This window comes from Chiroxiphia lanceolata, chromosome 1 (assembly GCF_009829145.1).
Source record: "Chiroxiphia lanceolata isolate bChiLan1 chromosome 1, bChiLan1.pri, whole genome shotgun sequence".
NCBI classification, from domain to species: Eukaryota; Metazoa; Chordata; class Aves; order Passeriformes; family Pipridae; genus Chiroxiphia; species Chiroxiphia lanceolata.
This window is the reverse complement of record NC_045637.1, coordinates 118424799-118450737: the sequence shown is the minus strand read 5'-3', so window position 1 is coordinate 118450737 and position 25939 is coordinate 118424799. Positions and strand designations below refer to the sequence as shown.

The window sequence follows — 25939 nt, the reverse complement described above, 5'->3', positions numbered from 1 at the left end:
AACAGGTAATTCAAAAAGGATAGACTGGTATGCCTTTTCTCTTGCAGGCTTGGTGGCCTTTTTATTTTCTTTCCTCGTATCTTCACCTGAAGAATTTTTTTCTACTGATCTCCTGTTTCATTTCTGTAGCCTTCAGTCACTCTAATACTTTTGAACATAACACACAGACACCCACGCTGTCTAGATTTGTCTCTTTAGTAGTTTATTTTTCTGATTTGTGGTCATTTTTCAGTTAGGAGATTCATACCACCACAATTTATTGATGAAATTATGTAATCTTTTCCATTAATACTTTTTCATTAGTTCTTGTATTTTGATAAGTTTTTTCATTTTACACCTAAAACAAATGGACAAGTGACTGTAAAGGTGAATCACACAAGATGCAGAAGAGGACAAAGAGGAGGAGAGGAAAATAACCTATTTCTATTTGTCTGGGAGTATTTTACATATATGTGATCCATTCTCAAATTCCTACTCTTTTACTTTTGCGAATGGGTTAAGACACAGGAATTATGAGTATTAATTATATACTATTTATTAAAAGATCTTGACAAGTGGACCTTAGCACCTTCTTGACAAATACAAACAACTTTCACTGTAACTAGAATCGACGTGTTTAAATAAGTGACAAAATTTTGCTTCTAATTTTAGCTTTTGATTCCTTTAGAACACTCTGCATTCTCATTCATTTCACTTCCTGGGATTATTACATTCTCCAACAGATTATAAAGCTTAACCAGAGGGTTACATGTTGAAAAAAAAATCCAGGCTAGCAAAGCAGCTTATTGATGTTTTTAGACTTTTGTATGAGGAGGGTATAAAACACTGTGTGTAACAGAATTTTAGACAGGAAAAGCTCCTTGCTTTGAGAGAGTATTGCCTTGGAATCTCACCATATTTCTATTTTAATTACACAGGCACGCTAGATGATTATTTTTTTCTAATATGTTTCGATGTGCCTTAGGAAACATGATAATGTAATTTCTACAATATTAATATTATCTTTTGTCTCTACATCAGAAAAAATGGGAAAAAAAATTAATCCTAATAGTTTTTAACATTAAAATTGTGTGAATTTAGAGAGTGGATGGGTTCTTAATTTTTTATTTCCTAATTCATTTTATTTTGCATTGATATAGCAACAAACTGTTAGTGGCCTTAAATTTAGAAACATTCTTACAGTAATACGTCCTTTTATTATTCTCTGTAAGATAAGACTAATATATGAAGGAAATGATAATATGTACTATAATTTCTTCTATAAATAATTCTGAAGGCATAGGCTACCTTGATAGGTAATGTATATATCAGACTGGCTTATATGGTAAAGTTCCTACATCACTTGTAGAGTCATTATAACCTCAGGATACATGCTGAAATGTGTGAAACTAAATATAGTGTAGTATTTGAGAAAACTATCTATAATCCTTGCAACTTTTTTGTATCAAGGTGGCATTTTACATTGATACAAGTATGTGTTCTCAATTTTATTGAGCTGGTAACATTTTTAGTGCAATTTTTTTTAAAACATTGTATAACAGTAGAATAGTTGAGGTTGGAAAGGACCTCTGAAGGTCATGTAGACCCACCTCTCTGCTCAAAGTATGAAAGCATGAAAAATGAAAACCAAAAGTTATGTATGTACAAATACAGTCTAAGATTTTACTGATATCAAAAGAAATTTATTTTTAATCATCTATACCTTCACTCAGTAAAACCAGAGGTACAGAACCTGCATACATAAGTGCAACTAGAGTTCTACTGAAAATGGAGTTGGTATCTAATACATATAGATCACTTTTTCAATGTTGTTGTAAATAATAACATGAATGTAGTAATAAGTATATACATACAGAATATACACATATACTGTACATACAGTACAGTACTGCAAGTGTTCAGAGACAGATTCCATTGCTAATCACACTATATTCATTGTAGTTTTTTTTTTCCTTTGGCAAAATTCGTATTGGATTTCTCTGACTGTTTTGGATTTCTCTGACTGTTTCGGGGGTTATGTCATGGTACTTCAAAAAATTCAAACAATTTTATTCCCTGAATGAGTGTCCTTGTTGTCAGAGTTTCTAACCTATGCAGAACTTCTTGAGTAACAAAGCTCCAAAAAGCTACATGCTCAGCTTTTCTGTATTATGTGTATATAAAAAGCATAAATTTCATCCTAGGAGAAGGAAATTACAGTGGCTCTTTTACTTAGAAAGTTATATAATTAAACTTCTGCTGCATCTTCACATTCCACAACATGGCTTCTCACCCTAAGGTGAAGTCATGTGAATTGCTTTCACAGTTACTGTACAACTTCTATCTTCCCCAAAGTTTTAACTCTGAATATATCTAGGGCTTACCTGTGTGACCAATTAGCACTTATTTTCCTTCTAGAAGAATTGACTAGAGATTAATCTACTGACCGAGTTGCCAACCAAAGAGCAAAATAGTCATTATTTACAAGAAATGTTTCAGAGGGAAACAAACAAACAACACGCATGCCCTGGTTTTAAAATAAGGACACAGATTATGCCTGTCCCTGCCTTCTTCTTTGTAAGGTTTCCCCTGAGAGACAGTCAAAGCTGACTTTCTTAAAAATTTTCCATGGATATGTTGCTGTCCTAAGTGAGGCACTTATTAACACTAATCCCACTGTTTTGTCCTGTGAGTGCTAGCAAAACAGCTGGCCAACATTGGGAATGCTTAGAAACAGACAATTTGCAGTAATAAAATTAACTGGGAGAATATTTTGGAAGATCCACTTCATTGTCCTCCTCTTTTTTTCAAGAACCTCTCTGAAATTAGATATACATATTTGCATAAAAAAAAGTAGTATGAAGTTTCATTTAAAGCTAAAGCTAATGATACAAACTAAAACCACAACTCTTCCACAGCCTCAAGTTGAGGAGTCTAATTGGATATCAATCCACAGGGCCAATTCTCCAGATATTTACGAGTCCGTATGAAATCTTGGAGTTGCAGGAAGCATATAAGTATTATTGCTTTGAAAGCTGTTAGCATTCATTGTAATTTCTATTATGTGTAAGTCTTTACTTGACTGTAATCAAACTGTAGGAGTATTAAAAACCTTTCTCTGTTATATCTTTTTTCTGCAGTAATTTGCAAGTTTTTCCAAAAATACAACCTACCAGACAGTAGAGTCAGTGCAAGGTCTATTGTTTATTTTAACAATACAATTCCTCCTTTTGTCTTCTTTTGACCTTATTGATAACCTCTTCTTAACTTATTATTTTTTTAATTCTTATTGGCACAGGTTTATTATAAAAGATGCATTTTCAGAGCAGTCTGGCACCCTAATTTCTTTTCCTGTTCTGTGGTTGGCTAGAGGGAGGTAAGACTATAGAAGTAAAAATGACAAATTATATGATCCACATATCCCATTTATTTGATTCCTAATGTGGTGCAAGTGACAGACAGGTTAGGGGTTTTTTTTCTGTGACATCTTTTTAACATGAAATGCAATACATCCTGTATTATTAATGAAACAATTAAAGTATAATTTAAAAAAGAATTGCAAATGAATACCGTAAAATTAACATTCAGGTTTTAAAGAGTAAACTTTTAATACTAAATATAAAAGCTCGTGTAAGAAATTTGAATCCAAGAAAGTATTAATTTGCAAAAAACCTATCAAAAACTAACCACTACCAGGCATTAAAGAACACTTGTACCAACTTCACAAACTAAAACTTATCTGAAAGACAGGAAAGAATCAAGACAATGACTTAACAGAAGATTGCAGAGCTCATGGCAATTCACAGTTATTTTTAACTGGGACAAAATACCAGTGACAGTTCTGCTGTTCAACTTTTGCTGTTAATTCAATATACTCGGTACTGTAAGAAGGATCAGAGAATGTTGAAAGTGTCTGCTTTCACAAAATACTTTATATGTCCATTAAGCAAGAAAAAGAGATAAGGATAATCCTGAGAAAATATAGGAACAAGACAAAATATTAAAGAAAGTCTTAAAAAGAAAAACAAAACAAGAAAAAGAAGAAGAAAAAAAAAAAGAGGTAAATTGCTCAGTAAATGTAGAAATCAAACAATTACATCTAGCCTAAGTGAGTGATTCAGTCCTTTGTGTTTTAGAGGATTTGTGATATTTCATTGAACAATTTCCTGATTATGGAAAACTGAGGCCTGAACACACTTGAGGCATTACGCTTTCCAGCAGTCCAATAATCCCTTGTTATGTACTTGTATCTTTTCCATTACCATGCAGTAAATTTGCAAAGAACAAAACATATGGCATGGGTTCTTGGTTTTGTTTCCCACACTGCCAATGCTCTTAAAGGGGTTTTTCCTGTTTCCAAATGCTAAGAACATTAACACTAGTTTGATTTCAAATCCTTTCCTGAAAATGTATTTTAACCTTTTGACTCCTCAGACACAAAGAATTATTCATGTATTTTAGTACCTAAGATTACAAGCAAATCAGTGAAACTATGTTCCTGTTTTTATTCCTACTTTTCGTGAAGGCAACAAGAATCAGCCCAGCAAAAGCTGATAACATTCTATTGAACTCAAAATGCAAATTCACTGGCAAGTAATGTATTACCCCCAAATTTATCTGCATCTCTTCTTAGGGTTTTATCATCAGAATTCATCTTGAATTATTGTACATCTGATTACCTCATTTGGCCTGCAATTCCTGTTAGAGATTCTTATATAAATGACTACTGTCTCTTGACCCTGAAAAATTTTCAGATCACTTGCTTTCAACAACAAACCACCAGTGTTTTCAGATGGAGAAATGTTCTTTTTGTGCTTGTAATAAGCAATGATAAGGATTACTGAATTTTTAAGCCCTATATATTAAGACATTAAACAATTGCAAGCTTATAGATTTGAGATTATATATATGGAAGAATTTGATATGTCTGCTTTTGGTACATGATCTATTATTGTTTTGCCTTGTAAAATATCTGGTTTCACAAGACATAAAGAGACTCCAGGGCTGAAATTAAAAATGTAATTAGCATTTCACATAACTCATACTAACATCAGTCTTTTGGGTTTTTTTCCTAATGCATTACAGGGTAAATACCTGTGCTTACTGTATAAGTAGCCCTTATACTTTGAGAGTTTCAATTTCTTTTTAAAGACTAGCATGTGAGCTATTTTGCATCTTCCTTCCTTTTGCATAAGAAAAAAATATTTTCTAGAAGGTTACACTAGTGGGTTCTAAATAAAAGATTTTAGCAGCTCAGAAACTAGGACAACACATCGTAATTATTTGCTCTGATACTATATTTTTAAAGAGATAAAACTATGTACATGGTGAGGGCTTTTAATTTTTGGCTTTGTCCACATTCTTGTTCATCTTTACTTCTCTCTTTGAGACTGGGGGGACAGCAGGGAGTTGCCAGAGAAGGTTTAGAAGCAAAATCTTTGAGAATTCTTGCTGGTGACATATTAGTTTCTTTTACCAACTTTTTACTACTAAACCATAAAGCCCAGCCCCCCTGTGTGAAAGATAGGGTACTCAAAGTTACAAGCAATAAATATGGTTGCAGTGCCTTAATACAGAAGCATTTACAACAGTCTTTACTGTGGATTCTGCGCTATGGAAAAGACAGTTTATAGGTTCAGAGTCTATCTAAAAATATCAGTTTATCCAGACTGAAAGTGTCTCCACTGTGTTAAGAGGGCCAGTCTGGGGAAATGGGAGGAGAAAGTCTGATAAGTAGTTTCTCACGCCACGTGCTCCCTGTTCATACCTATCCTTCTTTTCTGCTAGCCTTCCCCTCCCTGCAAAGAGCAACTTGCCTTCAAAAATTCTTTTACCCTTTTCTTGGTAAGGGCACAAAGTAAAGTGCTGCCACTAACGCCATTTCCTCTGCAGCCAGTTTCTCCCTGCTGCAGCAACCAGACAGGGTAACACAGAGCAGAGGAGAATTGATGGGTGTCTGTGGCTGCTGTGCTGAGGAGAAGTTCAGCAGCCAGAGCACAGGGCTACCAACTGATCATGGATCTCAAAGAAAAATAACAATTTCTTTCTCTTTGTTTTCAAGATGTACAGTCAGGACTAACACATGTACTCAGGAGGCAAAAGACCCCATCAAAACAAAAATGAGGAGATATCTTCACCCACATTACAAATTACAAATGACAAGTCACTTCTAAAGCCTTCAGCAGGCAAATTCATACTTTCTGAGATCATTTTCATGAAGCTGCTAATGTTTGGGATTCGCCTGGAGTTTTAATTAAGGCTGCTATTTAACATTCATACTGCACCTGTGCCTAGAAGACAAGCAAACTAGTGCCTCAAAATTCTGGGCATTATTTTAGATTAATATTTTAAACGTATGTGTAAAGCAGGCCGTTAGTACTTTTTAATTGTGACTTTAACATTTTAGTGCATTTGCAGTTTCCTCTCCTCCTGAATCTTGAAGGAGATACTGATTCTTCAATTGGCATAGATTACAGTGCAAGATGGGAGATTTAAGTATCTGGCACCTTATCCTCTGCTAATATCATCTAGTATTTTATCTAACCCAGTAAGAATACAGCAGTTATTTTATTTACATAGCCTAATTATTGCAGTTGCTGTGTTTGGCAGTTATTAGAGTGTTATTGCTACATTTATTGATACACCTGCTACTGGCTTGGCTGATGTGGAGTAGAATTTCTGCTTATGAAAACTTAAATATTCCATATTTTTATATTGTACCACTACTAGTACTCTCACTACAAAACAGTTTTCAGGTTAACCTGAAAGATTTCTGAAGAAGAAAAAAAAAGAGATTAAAAAAACCCACAGATAATTCTTATTTTCAAATCTGTGCCTAAAATTCAAATATTTAGAAGTCCTGAAGACTTTTATCACACAAACTGAGAAGTTCCAATGGCTTCCAGAAAGGCTTAACTTCTTTTACCTAAGCTTGGAGAAAAATAAACTGATGCTATGAATTTATGGTTTAAGCACTTTTGATCTTGATATGTGGGGTTAGGAAAGCTGAAAATCATTTTTCAAAATTCTTCCTGGCAGACTAAAATATCCCTATAAATACAGCATATAGACTTGCCCGTGGCCAAGATGTGGACATTCAAATAAACAACAGAATTTTCATAACAGATATTATTCAGCAGTTCCAGTGGATTTTATTAGAAATCGTTATGCATTAAACTTGCATAATTTTTCTTCTTCTTTTTCTTTTGTTTTACTTCCTGTTTAATCCAAGAAAAGAAAATGTTATGGCCTTGAATAGGTCAGATACCTGTCTCCCCCAGGACTACTGTGCTCCTACTTGCTTCATCACTGCTTTTGAAAATTCCTCAGAGATGCTACATATAGTTAGTTCATCTTCATGTACAGACTAGGCTGGCACAGGAGCTAAAGCTAGGCAGGGCCAAAGTAGAGCACTTGTTCCTGCCTGGGATTCTATCAAACCAGCACTGAAACTTACCAAGCATATTTTCACACATCTACATTCATTCATAGATTTGGAGTCTTGACCTCGCTTTTTATTAAAGTAAAATGTTATTTTTCCCATGAACTACCCTTTTGGTCAAAATAAATATTTTTTTTTCTCACAGCATCTGTTCTTAAGGATTATCATTAGTTCAGTGCTATGTCACATTTAATTTAATACAGCTGTTTTATCATGAGAGTCTTTTCTTGTATCTACATAAAGGTTTTGGTTTAGATGTTTGCGTGTTGTTGGAAGCCAATACTGTGCAGATGCACATATTTGCTACCTTTTTGTTTTGTTTTGTTTTGTTTTTCAGGTAATATCAAAATTATCAAACAAGCCTACACTATCCCAGGTATGTTGGTCACATTTTAACTATGCCAAGCTTGACTTTGAAACACAGCTATGACCAGAACAAAGCTTGAAAAGCTCCAACAGACTTCCATGATTTCAAAATGAGAATTTAAATTTCATCTTACCGATAGTTCTGACACTGTCCATTTTATGAGTAACAGCTTATGATCTTTTCTCTCAGGTGCTGGATTTGGATATCCTACTATAGAAACTGCATTTTAACTACATGAGTACCTAAGCCAAAGTTTTGAATGTGGGTAATACTCATTCTCTGTAGAGTATAGGTTGTATCAGTGCCAGGTCCTGTAAAATTTGATCATCGTGACAGCATTTGGACAGCCTTGTAGTCAATTGTATTAAATTGACTACAAGTCTTTTATCTTTCATAAAGACATGTCTTTTGTCACTCCTTTAAATTCTTACCTTTCATATATCTTAGATGGAAAGCACCTAGTTCACTAAATCTGTCAAAGTATACCAAGATAAAAGCATGCACGCAGTATGTGTGCTGTAACACACAGCAAAATTAAAACTATGCTGCAAAACATTTAGACAGATGCTAACAGGGGCTTAGAATATTTGGATAAATTCTCCAAATCTGTCTTTCCACCCAGACAATCTGATTTGACCCGAATGTGGGAAATCTGACTATGCAGGGTCGTCTGAGGTTTTCTGTCTAAAGCTAACAGTACCTTAATCAAGCTTGATTAAGAGGAGTAGCCTGTAAAAAAAAAAAAAATAACAATAACCCGTTCTGAAACCATGAAGTTGCATTTGGCTGTACTTTTTGCTGAGCTGTGTGAAGTTAGTTAATTTGACCTGGAACCTGAGTCTGCCTTAGTCCATTCACCTACTACCAATAAATACAGTAAGTTTTACTGTGGGAATAAATGGAATTATTTCTGAGTTATGGTCTGATCCTGACATGAGGCCCATGTTGGCATATCTCAGCCTTCATGACCAGTACATTTTGTTACCCTGAAAAAATAACAAACAATACATTGGTCTCTTACACTGTGCTTTAATAAGTATGTAAAATACAGAACCCAGGTCTGTGTTGCCTCTAAATTTCCTTGGTTCCAACATTGACCATTCGAACTGCACTTTTTTTCACAACCAGATACAGCTTCACTTTTTGATGACTCTATTCTGAAGCTGACACTGTCACACCACTGGTGCATCAATGGGACTTTGTATAAAATAAAAAGTCTGTCTACTATCCCAGCAGTGGCTTCAGTTACAACAATTGAGAAGGACACAGAGAACATTCGGGCTTGAGCTGAACTGGTGTAAATGCTATTTATACATTATGAAAACATGGTATTATTTGAATTACCAGCCTCACTTCTTATCTGTGGACCACCAAGTGTCTGGTAGCATAAACTCAAGAGAAATAATGCCTTAGTAAAACAAAATTAATCTTCTCAAGTGTGCATATGCCAAATGGCTTGTAAGAGCTAGTTGTGTACTCCTTCTTGGTAACAAAACATATTGCAGCAAGTTTGCTGGCTATATCACTAGTGACCTTTTTTAATTTGTTTGTATTTTTCTCGTGTATGCACATACAGCCATAGTTGAGGAGGGAAGCTATGGATGAGTTCCAAAAGAGCTATCTCTAATGAGAAATTAAAGCGGTGCTAGATCTGGTTTTGTTCCAGGATGAACACCAGAAGAAATTGTGTTTTGGCAACATCAGACTCTGAATTTTACACTACTATTACTATGTGTTATTTTAGACAGAGCTCAAGGGAAATGGAAATATAAAGAAAAGACTCCCTTCAATTGTGGAAGATGAAGATGAGGAAGAGAGAGAAGAGGAAAGCAACATCCTTTCATCAGTTGATACAAGAAGCACAAATAGCTCTCAGCAGAAGAAGACTGCAAGCAATAAAAGCTACCTAGGGAGAAACTTGAAGCAGTTGGCCTCAGGAACTGTTCCCTTTCATTCCCCCATCCGTGCTTGTAGTTCAAACCCCTCAAGAGCTAAACATGAAACGGAGCTCCATTACTACTCCAGGAGGGAGAAAAACCTTAAATTACACCTTTCAGCTCTGACCACCAGTGGCCCACCGGATCTGAGCCCAAGGTAATAGTTATGAACTTATTTTCTTCTTCTCTATCATGTAACTCCTATTAAAAATATCATGATTGTGACACTATAAAAATACTTTTTTTTTAAGTTTATACTTTTGTTCGTCCATGTTATTGTAGGAACCATTAACACTAAGCAGAATGTTATGACTTTAGAACTTTATTGCAAAATAAAGTATTTTTACCAGTAAAAAGGACAGTGAAAAAATTGAGCAACTGCAAAAATGGCTATTTGAATAGTCTAGTTTTATGTCTATTTTGTCTATAATATGCATTCCCACAATAGCACAGTGAAACATTCTGAGTCCATCAGAGATACAATTTAGAAAGCAAGTAGATGAAATTACAGCATAGCTGTGCAAATACGAAAATTACTGGAGTAGAGGACTTTAATGGAAAACTATTGCCTAGCAATTTTAGAAAATATTTTTTTCATTAGACACAGGAAATCTGATAATGGAAGTTATGTAGAGACTAAATATGGAGTTTAGCAAATGTACTTTGCTGTGTCTTTTGACATAAAGAAGAGTCATATAACAATTTATTGTGGTATTATTAATGTACGATTTAAAAATAGTTTAATTTTTTACTTGTATTCTACTTATAAGGTGATTTATGTAACTTGTTTCTAAATTGCTGCAATGTAATCCTGGTTTTAAGTTCTTTAGAGAAATCACAAGCAGTTTTTCACGTATGAGGAGGTGCAGCAGTTGGTCTTCCAGTTCTAGTTTTGGTTTCTATAATTTGAAATGGTTTACACATTCAAGAACTTCCCTTATTCATTAGAGGCAGAATGGAAGTTTCAGCAACTTGCCATTGCAAACATGAAATAGGCACAGCTTAACCATATTTGTTTAAGTCTGTCAAAGTACCTGTCCCTAAAGATGCAATGGAAGACTATATAGAAATCTTTCCCCCTCAACATATATTTGATCAGTACAGCTACATTTCAAATAGGAGCAGGATACAAACTGACTTCATTTTATACAGAATCATAGAAATCACAGAATTATTAAGGTTGGAAAAGATCTCCAAGATGGAATCCAACCTTTGACCAAACACCATCATACCAACTAAACCACAGCACTAAGTGCCATGTCCTGTTGTTTCTTGAACACTTCTAGGGATGGTGACTCCAGCACCTTCTGGATTAGCCCATTCCAATGCTTGACAACCCTTTCTGTGAAGAATTTTTTCCTGATTACCAATCTGAACCTCCCCTGGTGCAACTTGAGGCCATTTCCTCTCATCCTTCACTAGTTGTCAAGGAGAAGCCAATGCCCATCCTGTTACAACCTCCTCTCAAATAGCTGTAGAGAGTGATAAGGTCTCCCCTGAGCCTCCCTTTCTCTAGGCTAAACCACCCCAGCTCCCTCAGATGCTCCTCATAGGACTTACTCTCTCGACCCTGAATAGGGAGTCAGTACAGGAGAAGATAATGTGTGGAAAATTAGCTTCTACACAAGCAAAATTGAAATGCATAGTGGATATTTTCTCATTTGTTTTATAGCTCTCATATGAATTTGGTTCAGTCAGCTGTGAGTAAAGGTCATTATCATTCGCATAAAAAGTGGTAATTCAGGGAAAAGCAACCTTTCATATTTTCTGCTGTAATGTAATCTTGTTCGTTATTGTTCTGAACTTATGCAGCCAGATATTGGCACCCAAGACTGCAAGAGCAAATTTAAAAAATTATTGTTATATATGTTATTATTTCCTATTTTCATTCATAATTTTATAACTGCAGAATAATTTGGTTAATAGGCTGGAAAATAGGCCCAAAACGTATATGTTTTTCAGACTTTGTTTTCCAGCCAAAACAGTTTCATATTATTTCCTAGAATGAGTTTATATTATTAGAATATTTAAACTGACAAGCTAATACCACTTTAAAAAAGAGCCTTAAGTGTTTCTTTGTAAGCATGAAGGAGAAAATAAAACCTTAATTAAAATTTTCACTTTTATTTGCTGTTGGAAAGCAAGGGAAGGCAAGGGAAAGACAAGACTGTGGTTGAAATGTCCAGTCAGTTCTGTTCTGAACTGTATAATGACACTTTCTCAAGAGAATATAATTTGTCTTCTTAAGAAACTTGTTCTACTCTGGTTTTTCCTAGAGTAAGCCAACCAGAACTCTTCACAGAGTTCTGTGGCTGCTACAGGTTCTTTCACTGTGCACCGCAGTGAAGGCAATAAAGCTCAGAGACTGGGTAAAATGTTCTTGTAAAAAGTTCTTGTCACAAGGAACAGAAGCTAGCATTGTAGCTTCTAGAATACAGTCCTAGTTTTCCCAGTCCATTTTGGGTGCTGTCTATGAAGTGAAAGAGCATCAAAAGGAAGAAAATGTATGTAATAATAAAGACAGTCCTAGGAGGATGCATTTATGTACTCAAAGCTCCTCAGATCCACATGGAGGAGTGCACTCTAGCCCTGAGCAACTGGATAGAAGATGTCACATGTTAATCTTTTCTGACTTTTTGGCTTCTAGGAGTGAGTTGTCTGTCTTCAGGAGACAGGAGCCCTGTCTTCAGAGCTGTACAATAGCTGATTCAGAGAGGAGTGAGGCACCAAATTCTTTTGTCACCTCACATTTTCAATTTATTAGATTATGTTGCTCCACAGCCAGTTCCTTGTATATGAGTAAGGATGTTGCCCCTTACATATTTCCCACATAGAAGCCTGTCTTTTGGCACTCCACGACTAGCTATTTTTGCTGATATAATTTCTTTTTAGCCTGAATCTTTAAACATTTTAAAGAATGTAGCATCTCTGAATTTCAAGTCATGTCTGAGTTAGCTTTCTCCTGTGTGCTTTAAAGGCAGTTGAAATGTTATCATTTCATATAATTAGAAACTTCTTTAAAAGGGATATTGGTGTTTAAAATTTGCTTTTTGAAGTAGTGAAGCCAGATGACATTAAATAGGTTTTATAGCAAATTTCAAACAAAGTAATCATTCAGTTTTCCAGCTGCAGATAGCATTATCGGCCAGAGCGGCTGAAGCACCTCATTTGAGTCTCATCTTCTCCCAGAGGCTGGTTAAGATTAGAATGAAGTCTAGTAATATCCAACAGGCATCATGAACACTCAGACATGAAACAGAGCCCAAAAGCCACATGAAGAGCCAAAAAAAGACAAGAATACATGGTATGTGCACAGAGGTTTAAGTTACATGGGTCTTTCAAGGCAAATACGTCACAGATATCTCTGTGTTGTCTGTTCTTCCTTTCTCCAGACCGTTGTAGTCAAGAGGTTTTCTTGAAAATATCTTTATTAGATGAAAAGTCTAATTTCCATCATCCCAAAGTTATCACCAATAACTGCCTGCTTTAGCCCTTCAAGATTGGTATTAAACTCACCTGCCTGCTGTAAGACAAAATATGAAGCTTGTGCCTGGACAAAAGAAGAAATTCATGCTTTATATCTGTCAACTGACAGTTGTCAGTCTCTTTCATTGACTTTAAAACAGTTCTCTTTATAGCACAATTTATTATAACTCAGAACAAAAAATATTCATAATTATGTATTTTTAATCCTGTGTATTTATTCCTCCTGTTTTCTATTCTTTGCATGCAGAATTGATTATTGCATAAAAAGTACTGTACCTTTTTTTCCTTTGGATTTCTTAACACTGCTATGCATGGGTAGAAATAACTGACAAAAATACTTTTTCTGGTAGTCATATCCAATATTGATATTAATGTAACTAGGACACTGCAGGCTAGTCTGCACATCTTCCTATATCCAATTTACAAACAAGACTGCCCTGCCTGAGCTAGTTAAATTTAAACAAATTTATAATAACTATTTGCATGGAAATGACACTTTTGACTGAATTTTACAGAGATGTTTTCATAAATATATTAAGTTCAGGCTTAGGCTCTGCCTAAGTAAAGCTAATATAAGAGCCTGGTTGTTACGTGCAGGCAGATTTTAGCTTAACAAGAGCTTTTTAGATTGTGCAGAGGAAAAGGTGGCAACAGATTACTTTAGCTATGAAAAGCAAACTATATTCCCTATAGGTTGAGATAAGACTCAGAATATGCTGTAAAAGTCATGAAAATTTTGAAACTTCAGTTAATTAATTTTGGCCTCATGTTCCTTCCATTAACACTAAGTTTAATCTTTAGTGACTCACAAGAAGTTATACCAGTATAATAGTTTTTACTTTCCTCTAAACTTAATGTTGTGCAAAATTTACCATTGTTTAAAAATGTGCCCTTTAGGAGTAATTTTTACAGTATAATTATGAACATGATGTTTATGAAACTGCTCCACTACCCTGATTTTTCTCAACAGAATTGTAGATGGGATTGAAGACGGAAACCACAATGAGGAAAGCCAAACCTTTGACTTCAGCTCCGAACAGCTCAGGCAGGAATCCAGGTTATCTCCTACGACTGGGGGTGAGTTTTGCCTGGGAAAATCACTCTTTAGAGAAAATAGTTTTCATAACTGCTTTTTGTTCCCCTTTGTTTCTTTGATCCTCAGAAGTGGCATAAATGGATTAAACATATATTTGTACTCTCAGTACCATTTCAGTGCCACAGTTGGTACCGTGGAAAAGTACAACGAGGTCCCAAAGGTCGTTTGTTGTTTTCCTGCTAACAGACAGTCATGATGAAACAGTGCGTGGAGAGTACTGTGTTTTTGTGCATTGTACTTTACCAGCAGTATTGTAGGATCTGCCAGGCGCCTCATGCTCCCAAACCTTTGGGCATGGAAGGTACTAAACACAAGGACAAAATTCAACATCAAAAAACATTCTAATACCAAATTAAGAAAAAAATACAAACCATAAATAAACGAGAAAAACCCCCCCACAAAAATTCATTAATAGCCATATGTAAACTTGGCTCTCAACTTTTTTAAAGATATTTACAGAAGTGGAGGAGTATGGAAGTACATAGATTTTTAAAAGTAAAAGAGTGAAAACCTTGATAACAAGGGCGCTTAGAAAGCCTTAAATCACCTACACTCTGAAAAGGTTGATAAAGTAGCACCACAGTGGAATAGAACATGTCAAGATGGGGAAAAAAAAGATAAAGATGCAGAGAGACTGTTTCCAACATCCCCTCTTTTATGAGTAAGCAATCCCCACATAGCTACATTTAGCATGGAGACAATTAGAACACATATTGTTCCTCTTAAAGCCAAACAGGAAAATAATAATAAAAGTTTAATCATATCTATGATTTTTAAAAAGAGTTGACATGTCGTGGTTGGCACCAGGTTTGTCATTTTCAATCTTTTCAGGTCCAGATGGAAGAGAGCAGTATGGACTTTATTCATCGCACTTCTCTTACACGTTATACACTGAACATTAATGCATGATTTTATTTTCATTCTAGCCAAGTGCAAACTAGGTTTAAATTTAAGGCATTGGTTAAGTGCAGAATAGTATTGCCATTTCCAAATGCTTATACTTATCTCATTTGCATGTATTTGAATTATTTTCAGAAGCTGAAATTGGTGCTGCTGTACTCGTTATCAAAGCAGAAGAGACCAAACAGCAGATCAGCAGGCTTAATAATGAGGTAACAAGCTTTTGTGGGGGTTGAAGGATATTAACAATGATTCAAGGAATGCTGGAGAAAACTCGGAAGCCTTGGGAATATAATAAGTTCTTGTAAACAAGCTTACAAAACTGGATGAGGTTCCTACACGTAGGGCAGTTTGAGGCTTTTAACTCATTCTGAGATTAATTTCCTACATGAAACCTATATAAAAGTTCATGTCACACACTAGAACTAAAAACAAAGTGAGGTTAGCATGGTTAGTGTATGTAGTTTTCCTAGGATTTATTCTCTTCTGGGTATGCTTCTATTTTTCTCTTTCCTCTCATTATTTCTCCAAGCTCCTTCTTCCAACTTTTCTTGTCTTGATACGTGCTATGCTTTTAGAGAATTTCCTTGAAAGAAATGCAAATCCAGTCATGTTCAAATTCACATAAAATGTTTCAAATCACTTTACCTGAGTATACCTAGAATGAAAAGGAAATTCATCCCTTCCTGCTCAAGCAATATGACCTGAGGAATGCAGGGCCAACATTGTTCAGTGGTGCTTTTCATTCCTCCCTTCTATTAACTTCAAACCTGTAATCAACTATTAATCCAAAACTGAAGAGATGTTCTGTGGCTAAACTGTTTTATATATCCCGCCATTGCAGTACTTTAGCTAACAAGATGAAAGCATCAGACTTGAACTTCACAGTTACACTGCAAGACTAAAATCTGTTCCCAGCACACTCTGTCTTTCAATGTGAAGAAATTAGAGGCAATTTCTTATGATTCCACGTGAGGAAACATTTAAATAAGTCCATCACACAGTTTTACTTTCTTTCTGAGCTCTTTGGTTACCAGAAATGTCAAGTTTTATCTTTATTTTTCCTTCTATATTGTACACACCTAATCTAGTTATTCTTTATTTTCTACTTAGGAAGTATTGGGCTTCTAAACCTCTTTCAACCTTAGTCAGTTTAACTGGGTTAGATAAATATCATGAGCTAGGAGTGCATGCATCACCTCATTTGTGTGCATCACCTCATTTGTATGTGAAACTGTAGAGTTCAGACAAAAGTCTCATATCCCACTGACTGCAGGTTTTTATAAGGTTTGGTTAAAGAACCCAGAAAAACCTTCAAGATGTTCATTGACAACACCATTATGATACAAATTTCTATTTTTTATGTAATGCTTTTGAAACAGACAAGTCATACTGATTCATTCCTTTGGAGAACAGGTATTTTTAAAATAGGAGGATGTATTACATGGCTATCCGCAAGAGGCAGTTGGAAAATACATCATGGTGACAGATGTGCCAAGACAGGCATCTTGTGGATTAACCAAACCCTTCAACTGTAACAGTTTTGGGCTTGTCATTGCTTTTCTAGGGAAAAGAGATAGATAAATAGATCTTGGAGCAGGGCAATATGCTAATCAAAAGAAATAAATAACTCCACATGATCAAGGTCATTTCCCTCCATATTCAATCTTAATTTTTCCCTGCTAAAACTATCTGAACAAAATATTATGCAGCTTTTTTACTCACACTAACACAAAACAGGAAATTGCACCACATGCAGTAAAACACTAAAGTTTCCACACAAGGATACAGAATCCAAATCCAGAAATAAACTTTTCACTGTTGTGAATATGGTTCACTCTTTTATTTTAAAATTGAGGAGGGGAGAATCTGTCCATTTTTTCATAAAAGTTGCTACCTATGAGACTTGAAATAAGAGGTACTTACCTCCCAAGACTTCTGCAATCTCTCCTGGGATAAAGACATGAACAAATAATTCTTGATTAAGCAAACCAATCATTAGGTTTTCATCACCAGCTGGTCATTCTCTTCTTTCCACAGAAGTGGGGTAGAAGTGAGTTCATCTATAGTCTCTGTCCCTTCAGCAGGTATTTGGAATCCTGTAAGTAAGAGGAAGAGAACCTTCAGAGATTTAAAAAGAGTGCCACAAACTGCTGGAGTCTTGCTGGCTTGATGTGTGAGACAGAATTTGTTTTCACACTGCAAAACTGACTGAGGCCAACATAGGGTGAAAAGTAATAAAACTGAAAGTCATACAAAGTTTTGGTAGGTTTAGACATCTTCTGGCAAAACCTGAATTGATTTACATCTAACCTCATCAGTGATAAAATGACATTAATAATAATGCAACAAGAAAATACAAATAACACAATAATGTTGAAAAAATTCTGAAAATAGTTGTACTTGCTGTTCACAGCAGAGAAAGATACCTTTCTCTGATTACAGAACCTCATAGAACCTATAGGAATTATAGAGATACATGAGGCTATGTGAATGATTATAAAACCTCCTACAGTCTGGAAAACAGACCAGACTTAGTCTAGGAACCTAAGGGAACATTTTTATTCAACCTTGCAGAATCTCTAAAATTATTTTATTCTGTGCTGTTCAGAGTACATTATATACCATACATTTATACTAGTGCAAACATGTTGAAGATTAATATTGTTGGTGGTGCCTTGCAGTACCTGGAAGGAGTATTCTCTACTTTCCAAGCTCATGTTTTGTCTTCTCTCTAAGAAGTCCTCTAGCAGAGAAAGCAGCATTCTGACCAAACAAGAGTCTTAAACATTGAAAGACATATATGGGATAATTCTCAATTTGATATGACAATACATGGGCATACAGTATGGACAAATATTGGACTGAGACATAAAACAAAAAAAAAGTATGAGGAGCAATGCTACTGATGTAGACTTAGATTTCATAGGTAACATTCTGAGCTCAAATCCCAGAGACAGATGAGTATCCTCCAAGTCCTCTCATGGATCAAAATTTACATTGGAAAAACTGCATGACTGTAAGGCTGCTTAATTGCATATTCTACATATACTCAAACATACCCTGTCTGGAGTTTATGAACTGACAGTACTGGCTTGGTGGTTACCCAAATGAGCCTCTGGGTAGCCTTGCTGATATACTCTAGTTGTTGCTTCGGGGGTTTTGTTGTTGCATTAAGAATCAAACACTCATAGACCCAGTGCTTTCATCATTCCATCATGTGATGATGGACAGTAATGGAAAATTATGACTGATGCTGCAGCAGACAACTAGCAGTAGTTAAAATACCAGCAGAGTTAGAAACAAAGTTCTCTATTAAAGACATGCAGTCTCCTCCTGGAAAATATGAGAAAACAGGTCACAAGTAGCCAACAGCAGCAAACACTGTCATTAATACATTTTTCAGTGGAAAACAGAAGTCAATCAACAAATGCAAAAATAACTGCTTTCATGAAAGGCAATTGTATTACAACAGTTCACTAGTTAGCTTAAAAACATTTCAGCTGTTCATTGGGGAAACAAAGACAGACATCTTTTCATTCAGACATTCAATACAGACTGTTGTTAGCAAAGCAAAGCAAAAAGTTACCCCAGAGAAAAATCTACAAAAATAGCTATACCTAGTTTAGAAATCCAGCTGAGCTCTTGGCAGTATTTTAGGTGTATGACACTCACTACATAATCCAAAAGAAAGTTCATTTACCTGAGAAAGGGAGTAACAGAAGTCAGTGCATTGATTGCAGTTCTCAGATTTGTTATATTTTAACTTCAGGAGTAATAGATGCACAGACTTCCTCTAAGGAGAGTAATTTCCAAAATCAGCACAATCTATGTGAGACAAACTTGAACACACCCCAAATTCCTGTTGTATAGCTCCACGGTTTGGCTGCTCAACCAGTTACCCAGCTTCTTCATTTCCTCACCTAACCGCACTTCTCATTTTGAGCCTGAATGAGATCCAAGGTGATACTGGAATTTCCCTCCAGTTCTGTAGTGCAAGGCAGAGTGGAATAGGACTACTTTATCTCCTACCCTATTTGCCCCTTCCACTTAGTGTAAATAATCACTGAATAAAACAGGCATGGCATTCATTATAGTTCAGTACTTTCAATCTGTGGCAGGTGAGAGTTCAGTTTCAGGTTCTTGTTCTGGCAAAACCACAATTATTTAGCAATAGTTTCAAGATTAGGTTACTGAATACCTAGCAGCATTGTACATTTGCAGAGCTGGGGAAAGCTTAATTCAAAGACCTGCTCCAGACTAGGCAGAGCAAGAATTCAGGAATAGTCTTCTGCCTTACAAGTATGTATCCTTCCTTTGCAGAAGTCTGTACACTTGACCGAGTCTTTCCAATGCATTTGTCTGCAAAGGCTGATCAAATGGATGTATCTAAACATTCAGCATTTTCTCAGAGGCACCATGTACGTGATGCAGTCATAGATAACTACTGAGGAACCCACAAAGTAAAAATAGGAAACCACTAAGCAGATTTTCAGAGGTATACAAATGGCCAAAAAGTCTAGATTAAAGCACCTACCTACCACTATCTCACTGTCTGTGTCCTACTAGGCTTTTAGCTCACTAACATTTGAATGCAACTGTATGAAAACAGCATGGAAGTACTTTTACTTTGATTCAATTTGAAAAACCCAAATCTGAATTATTTAAAACGTAGACCAGTTAATAAGAAGAAAATAGCCAAAATTTAGTCATATTTTTTTATCCCCTGATTACATGTACACATTCTCCATTCAAAAACATGGATATATGGTTTCATGTGCACATATAAAGGACATCTCATGCAGTGCATGCAGACTGCTTTGTCATGTCCCACGTTTTTTCCATATGCCACTCAGCTTCAGTGCAGACTCCTTCAGCTTCAGGATTTGGAGGCTGATTTCTTACTTTACTACATCACTAGATCCCAGAATTACAGTACTAAAACAATATAATGAACGCAGTACTCACATTTCTCCCATTCAACACAAAAACAAACAAACATGAGGAAATATGAATAGGGTCAGGTTCTGTACTAGATAATTGCCTTCTATTTAGCTCCACGTTGGAGCACTTATTAGAAATTCAGCTATTTTTAATTTTAGGTTTTTGAAATGCAAGTGCTTAAAATACTCTAGGCATCTGGCACTTATTTAGAACAGAGAAAATGCATTCACAGGAATATTTGACTTTCATCTAACAAAAGGGCCAATCCTAAATAAATATGTTTATTTTCCAAATCACTTAAAGATATTTTATAAATATATTATTTTAAAATGTATTTCACAACCAGCTGCCAAAAATCAATCTCATTTTTCTCTCAGTACAGGAAAAAATACATTCCTTAATATTAAAAATGTATGCAAATGATAATCAGTGCCAATGAAGAAAATTTGGTAAAGTTAATCAGGCCTTCAGTTTTACATAGGGGATATACTGTTAAACTTCAATTTGCAGTTTGAGAGCTCATATAATGAACTTGATTGGCTTAGAGTAGTTAAATACATGTTCTTTTTAACAAGTTTGTAACTTTATTTTCACATGAGAGAAATTACTTTGCAGCAAGGCTATCCCAGTAATTTGCTTTGGAAAGCAGCTTTCAATCAAGAAAATCATGTCAAAAAGTGAACTAATTACATTTATGTATGATGAAAACTATTACAACTGATCTATCCGTTTTGTGGTTTAGCCACATAAGTTTCACATCAAAGCCAAGACGTAGAGCCTAGTATCATTTGCGTTAAGAAGTAAAAGCTTTCTAAACCATATGTGACAAGTAAACACACTAAGATTTTTAAAATATATTTTCTTTTAGCATTGACATTGATGTTTCCAAAGAACTTCTACCTTGTTGTTGTTTTGTCTCTCTCCCTGCTCTTGTACTTTGATGACTGTAGTCTTTACAGCTAATTTTTTCATTCTTTTAATGTTAGCTTAATAGCTATTACCAGATGAAGATAAAAAATAAACTGATGCTCTAAAGCTTAAATTAATTTCTTTTTAAGTAGAACACACTGCACATACATGACATAACTTCTATACACCGTGGTGTGTCTCTTGAACTTTTCCTTGGTGGAAAGGCACCTGAGACAAAGAAATTAACCCAGAGGCAGCCATGCAGTACACAAATCAACTGGACACCAAAAGCTGACTTCAGATTTGAATAAAAAATATTACTACCAAGATAGATGGCAACAATTATCCAGTTAACTCTCTAAAAGGAATTTCAAAATGTTCCTGTACTGAAAAGATCTATTTTCCCAACATCTAAATATAAATCTCTATTGGTATTCAAGTTCACTTCTTTTTCTTTTATGCCTAGAAGATACTAAAAAAAAGTTGAGTGCTATTCTCCTTCTAAAAGCAATTTATTCAGGAAACGTACTACTCCAGCAGATCTCAGCAAACCAAATTCCTTCTGTCTGTCTTTGCCCATTACATTTTCTAAAACTTTTCTTCTGGACTGTCTTTAGTTAGATCTTTGGAATCACCAACAAAGTACACAGTCTCAAACTGCAGTGTATTTCAAGCAGCCTAAGTAATTCCCTGTGAAGAGAACTCCCTCCCTGTGTCCAGTAAAAGAAAAAAAATGCTGTTTATATATCCTGGGAGTATGATTAATGCCTGAAAAGTGTCAATCAGCAAAACTCCACAAATATTTTTCTGTAATACACTGCATAGGCAGAATATTATATTTATACCTCTGACATTTTCTTTTCAGATGTAATCTTTAACATTTATCTTTGTTGAATTTCATACTACTGATATTTAAAAGTGAACATAAACTCTGTTTAGACATTAAAAATAAACATTAAATAAAACCAGATCAGGCTGTGATGCTAAAAAATATAACCTTAAATGTCCATGGATGGCAGCAAACTATTGATCATAAGCCATTCCAGTCATGTATGGGTTCAACTCATGGTGATTACATATCCTTCATATTTTCTTAGTTGTTCTGAAGAATGTCAGGTGGACAGTAATATCTGAGAAGACTTTTGACAAGATATATATTGCATCTAATGTTTCTTGCTATATATTGAAACAGCTTTTCAGTTAAAGAAAAGAATTATGTTGTTTTGACATGTTTTATTTTTAAGAAATGTATGTTGCCTGTTCTCTTTTAACTATTCCTTTAAGTGCTTATAGAAATTCTTTGTTTAATATTTTTGCTCAATATTATATATATCACCTCAGGCTTTCTTTCATGAGTACATACTAGCAGCTTCTCTCCCAGCCAGCTGAGATTTCCACAATCCTCCATTTGCTCTCAGTCAGTACCTAGTGAGTCAGAGTTTGTCCCTGATACTTTCTGAATTCCTTGAAGCAGTAATTTGCAAACCTGGTTTTCTTATTGCCACCATGATGCTGACACTGTCCTGATTCTATGCCAACTTGAAGACAAAATCCACATCCAACAATCATAGAGTCACAGAATGGCTTGCACTGGAAGTGTCCTTAAAGATTATCTGGTTTCAACCCTCCTGCCACGGGCAGGAACACATTTCACTAGACCAGTTTGCTCAAAGCCCCATCCAACCTGGCCTTGAACACTTTCAATGATGAGACAATCACAGCTTCCCTGGGCAACCTGTCCCATTGCCTCACCACCCTCACAATAAAGAATTTCTTCCTAATATCTAATCTAAACCTCTCTTTCAGTTTGAGGCCATTCCCCTTGTCCTGTTACTGCATGCTCTTGTAAATAGTTCCTCTCCATCTTTCTTGTAGTCTCCCTTCAGGAGAGGCTGCAGGGCTGAAAGGCTGCAATTAGGTTACACCAAAGCCTTCTCTTTTCCAGGCTGAACAATCTCAGTTCTCTTAACCTTTCCTCATAGGAGAGGTGCTCCATACCTCTAATCATTGTGCCTCAGCTCCTGCCCCAACTCCCCACCCCGGACTCACTCTCAATGAAGAGCCACAAATTATAATTAGAACTGCAGTTTGGGAACACTTTTTCTAGATTGAATTTCATGGGAGCCATGTTGACTTGAATACATCTAAATAATCTTGTCCCTTATACTTCTCTGTTTTGTCCTTACCTTTTTAATAGCAATAATCTTGGTTTCCTAATTTATCTAGACAAACTGGTCACTCTGGAACTACCAAAGAGCTGGCTAATAAGTCATCAGACAAAGCAGCAAATTTTCTACTCCTACACAGTAAAACCAATTTCACAGCCTTCCAGATTTCTGGATTTATTTCACTGAAACTGAACCATCATATCATTGCACAAATCCTATATATTTAATCTGGACTCAGATTAGCTGCACTGGATTTTTTTTTCCTTCTGCATCTAGCTTTATTACTAAAGTGCCATTAAATCATAAACGTCTGTCACCGTAATACCAATGGCCACAGAGTTGCTGGTAGCTGATCAGTGAAGAGTCTGTCTCAGCTCACCCCAATTTCATTCATTCAACAATGTGCTTAGTGAGAAACAGAATATCAGCAGCTAGTCAATCTGAGCCTTGAAAAACAACTCATGGTAGCCGAAAGTTTGAATTTCAAAGGGAGTAAACCACAGAGAGAAAAAAATACCAATGTATTAATCAGAATCTGCTTCTAATCAGAAAAAACAAGTCTTATTCCGGATTTATCCAGGAACAGTGATGAGAGATAGGCATTCTAGTTGAACATTTAATGTCAAAAAAAAAAAATTAAACATTGTACTATATCGTGGAAAAACAAAGAAACGTGTTTCACCAGTGCCATTTAAATCACCATCATCATCTGACATTATGTAGAGCTTTTAATCACTCCATTCCTATTTAACTATATGGAACAAAGTGCTCAAACTGTTCAAAAGTTTAATACTAGTAGTAAAGAAAAATACTCTTTCTACTGAAACTGTCAAAATAATTTGAAAATACAAAATACAACTACTAAAATATATATTGGTCAGACCATCAGAAAATGCTATTAATAAAGACCATGTGTTAAAAAATTCTGCTTTTTTTTTTAAACTCTGTTTTGAAGATATTCTTTCCTGATAACCTAGTCTACTAAAAAGGTACCAGCACATTGCTTTTGACCAGTCTGAGAAGCACTTCTTGCTACTTCAAATTAAATCTGTATAAATCACAGTTTCTATTTCTGGAAATATTGCAGTATCTTTTTTTAAGCCCTAGAAAGTGTTAAGGCAGCATTTCAAGTATATTTGGGATCTTGTAGACCATTTTGAAGCTGTTTGCCTAGCACAGCAGGAACCATTTGTACCACTAGCTGTTTTGCCTAGCAAATAATCAGTGAGCTCCTAAAAAAAATGCAGCCTTGCCAGCATGAGAGGAATTAGACCTTTTGCTCAGGAGGAAACTGTACTGCTTTCAGCTTCTGTTCATAGACTTAAAATTCCTTTCACTTTTAATCTCTGTCCCTTTGCACCTTCTGCAGCACTATGAAATTTTTAATATTAGTGATAAAATTGTTTAGTCCTGTTACACATGTTTATTTGCATCTATTCAAGGATCTCAGCAGGATGTAAAAATAATAGGATAAACAGTATAGCATTAGTAGTAACAGTAATGGTATCCTTTATGACTACATAAGTGTAATAACACAGAGACAGAGCATAATTAATGTGGTACAGATACTGAAGCTTTAATCTTCTAAGATTAATAGTTTGTAAAATCTTGAAAACTACTTATTTTCTTTATGTATGTGATGAGCAGTATTGGTCCAAGTAGATCTTAATAAGTGGTGATGGTGAATTTCTAATTAAGTTTGGCATAACTATTCTGGAAACTATTAAAGCATACATCAAAGGTGGGTTTATCAGGTCAGTTCCTCTGTCTGTGTGAGAACAAGCTTATGAGAATAGAACGATCTAAGAGTTGATATGCCAAAAATAGAGTCTGGGCACTAGAAAAAGTTGTAATGAACTCACTCAGGACTGCGTGAGTACTGATGCTGGGATTGATTTTTCACTGTATTGTGTCAATGAATTGGCAAAAGAAACATGTTAAAGGATGATGAAACTTTTTAAAAGTCCATAAGTGATCAGAAATGGAAAATAGAAACATGAAGCAAACCAAACTAAATACTTTAAATTTTTCACATATCATTCATAGTTTGGGTAAGGTGCATACTCATAAGGTAGTGTCAATCTTTCTATCTGCACAACTGCAGAAAACCCTGAAAATTTGATGGAAATTGGGAAATTAGACACAGAAATCAATTGCTTTATCTGCTAGGAGTAGGGTCCAGTCATGATCCTAAAAAGAACTGATGACCACTGAATCAATATGGGTTTAATTGTCTGTCTTCCCACTTCTGCCCAAATAAGGGAAAGTTTTGGAGGTTTTACAATGCCATTTCCTAGTTTCCAACAGAACACAGAAGTTCTTATGTAGATGATTTGTCCAGAAATCTCACAGTGTGCTACCTTAAAGTCTGACAGTACCAGGAACCTTCTCTGGCTGCTCTGACCCCACAGAAAGCCTATTCACAAATCGCTTTTGCAACATATTTTAATCCCTCACATTAACTGTAGTTCAAATGAGCTACCAGGCAGTCAAACCTTAATCTCAGCTAGCAGAAGGGGATCCCCTGGTTTTTTTTCTAGCATGACTCAATTAGGTAACAAGACAGAAAGAAGTGCAGAGACACAGAGAAATCCTGTCATCTGCCAGTTAAGAGGCTCCTGCCTTTAGGGGTTTTCCCTCCAGAGGTAGTGTGATCAATACAAAACTGTTAAACAATATGATAGGTTTGAACTCTTAGCTCAGAGAGATATA

The 25939-nt window shown here is 35.5% G+C and overlaps 1 protein-coding gene and 1 long non-coding RNA gene across 2 annotated transcripts in view; one reads left to right on the top strand and one right to left on the bottom strand.

The window, feature by feature from the left end:
- The window catches only part of KCNH8 (potassium voltage-gated channel subfamily H member 8), a 176194-nt gene that overhangs the window by 147322 nt on the left and 2933 nt on the right, over positions 1–25939 (top strand). Inside the window, 4 exon segments of the mRNA XM_032713197.1 lie at positions 7758–7796; positions 9532–9881; positions 14181–14287; positions 15342–15418. Of these exon segments, the coding sequence (XP_032569088.1) occupies positions 7758–7796; positions 9532–9881; positions 14181–14287; positions 15342–15418 (573 nt within the window).
- Positions 14235–18912, bottom strand: LOC116799822. Its single transcript, XR_004361124.1, has 3 exons — positions 18827–18912; positions 17133–17305; positions 14235–14610 (listed from the first exon to the last, which is right to left on the bottom strand). It is a non-coding gene; the product is annotated as an uncharacterized LOC116799822 (long non-coding RNA).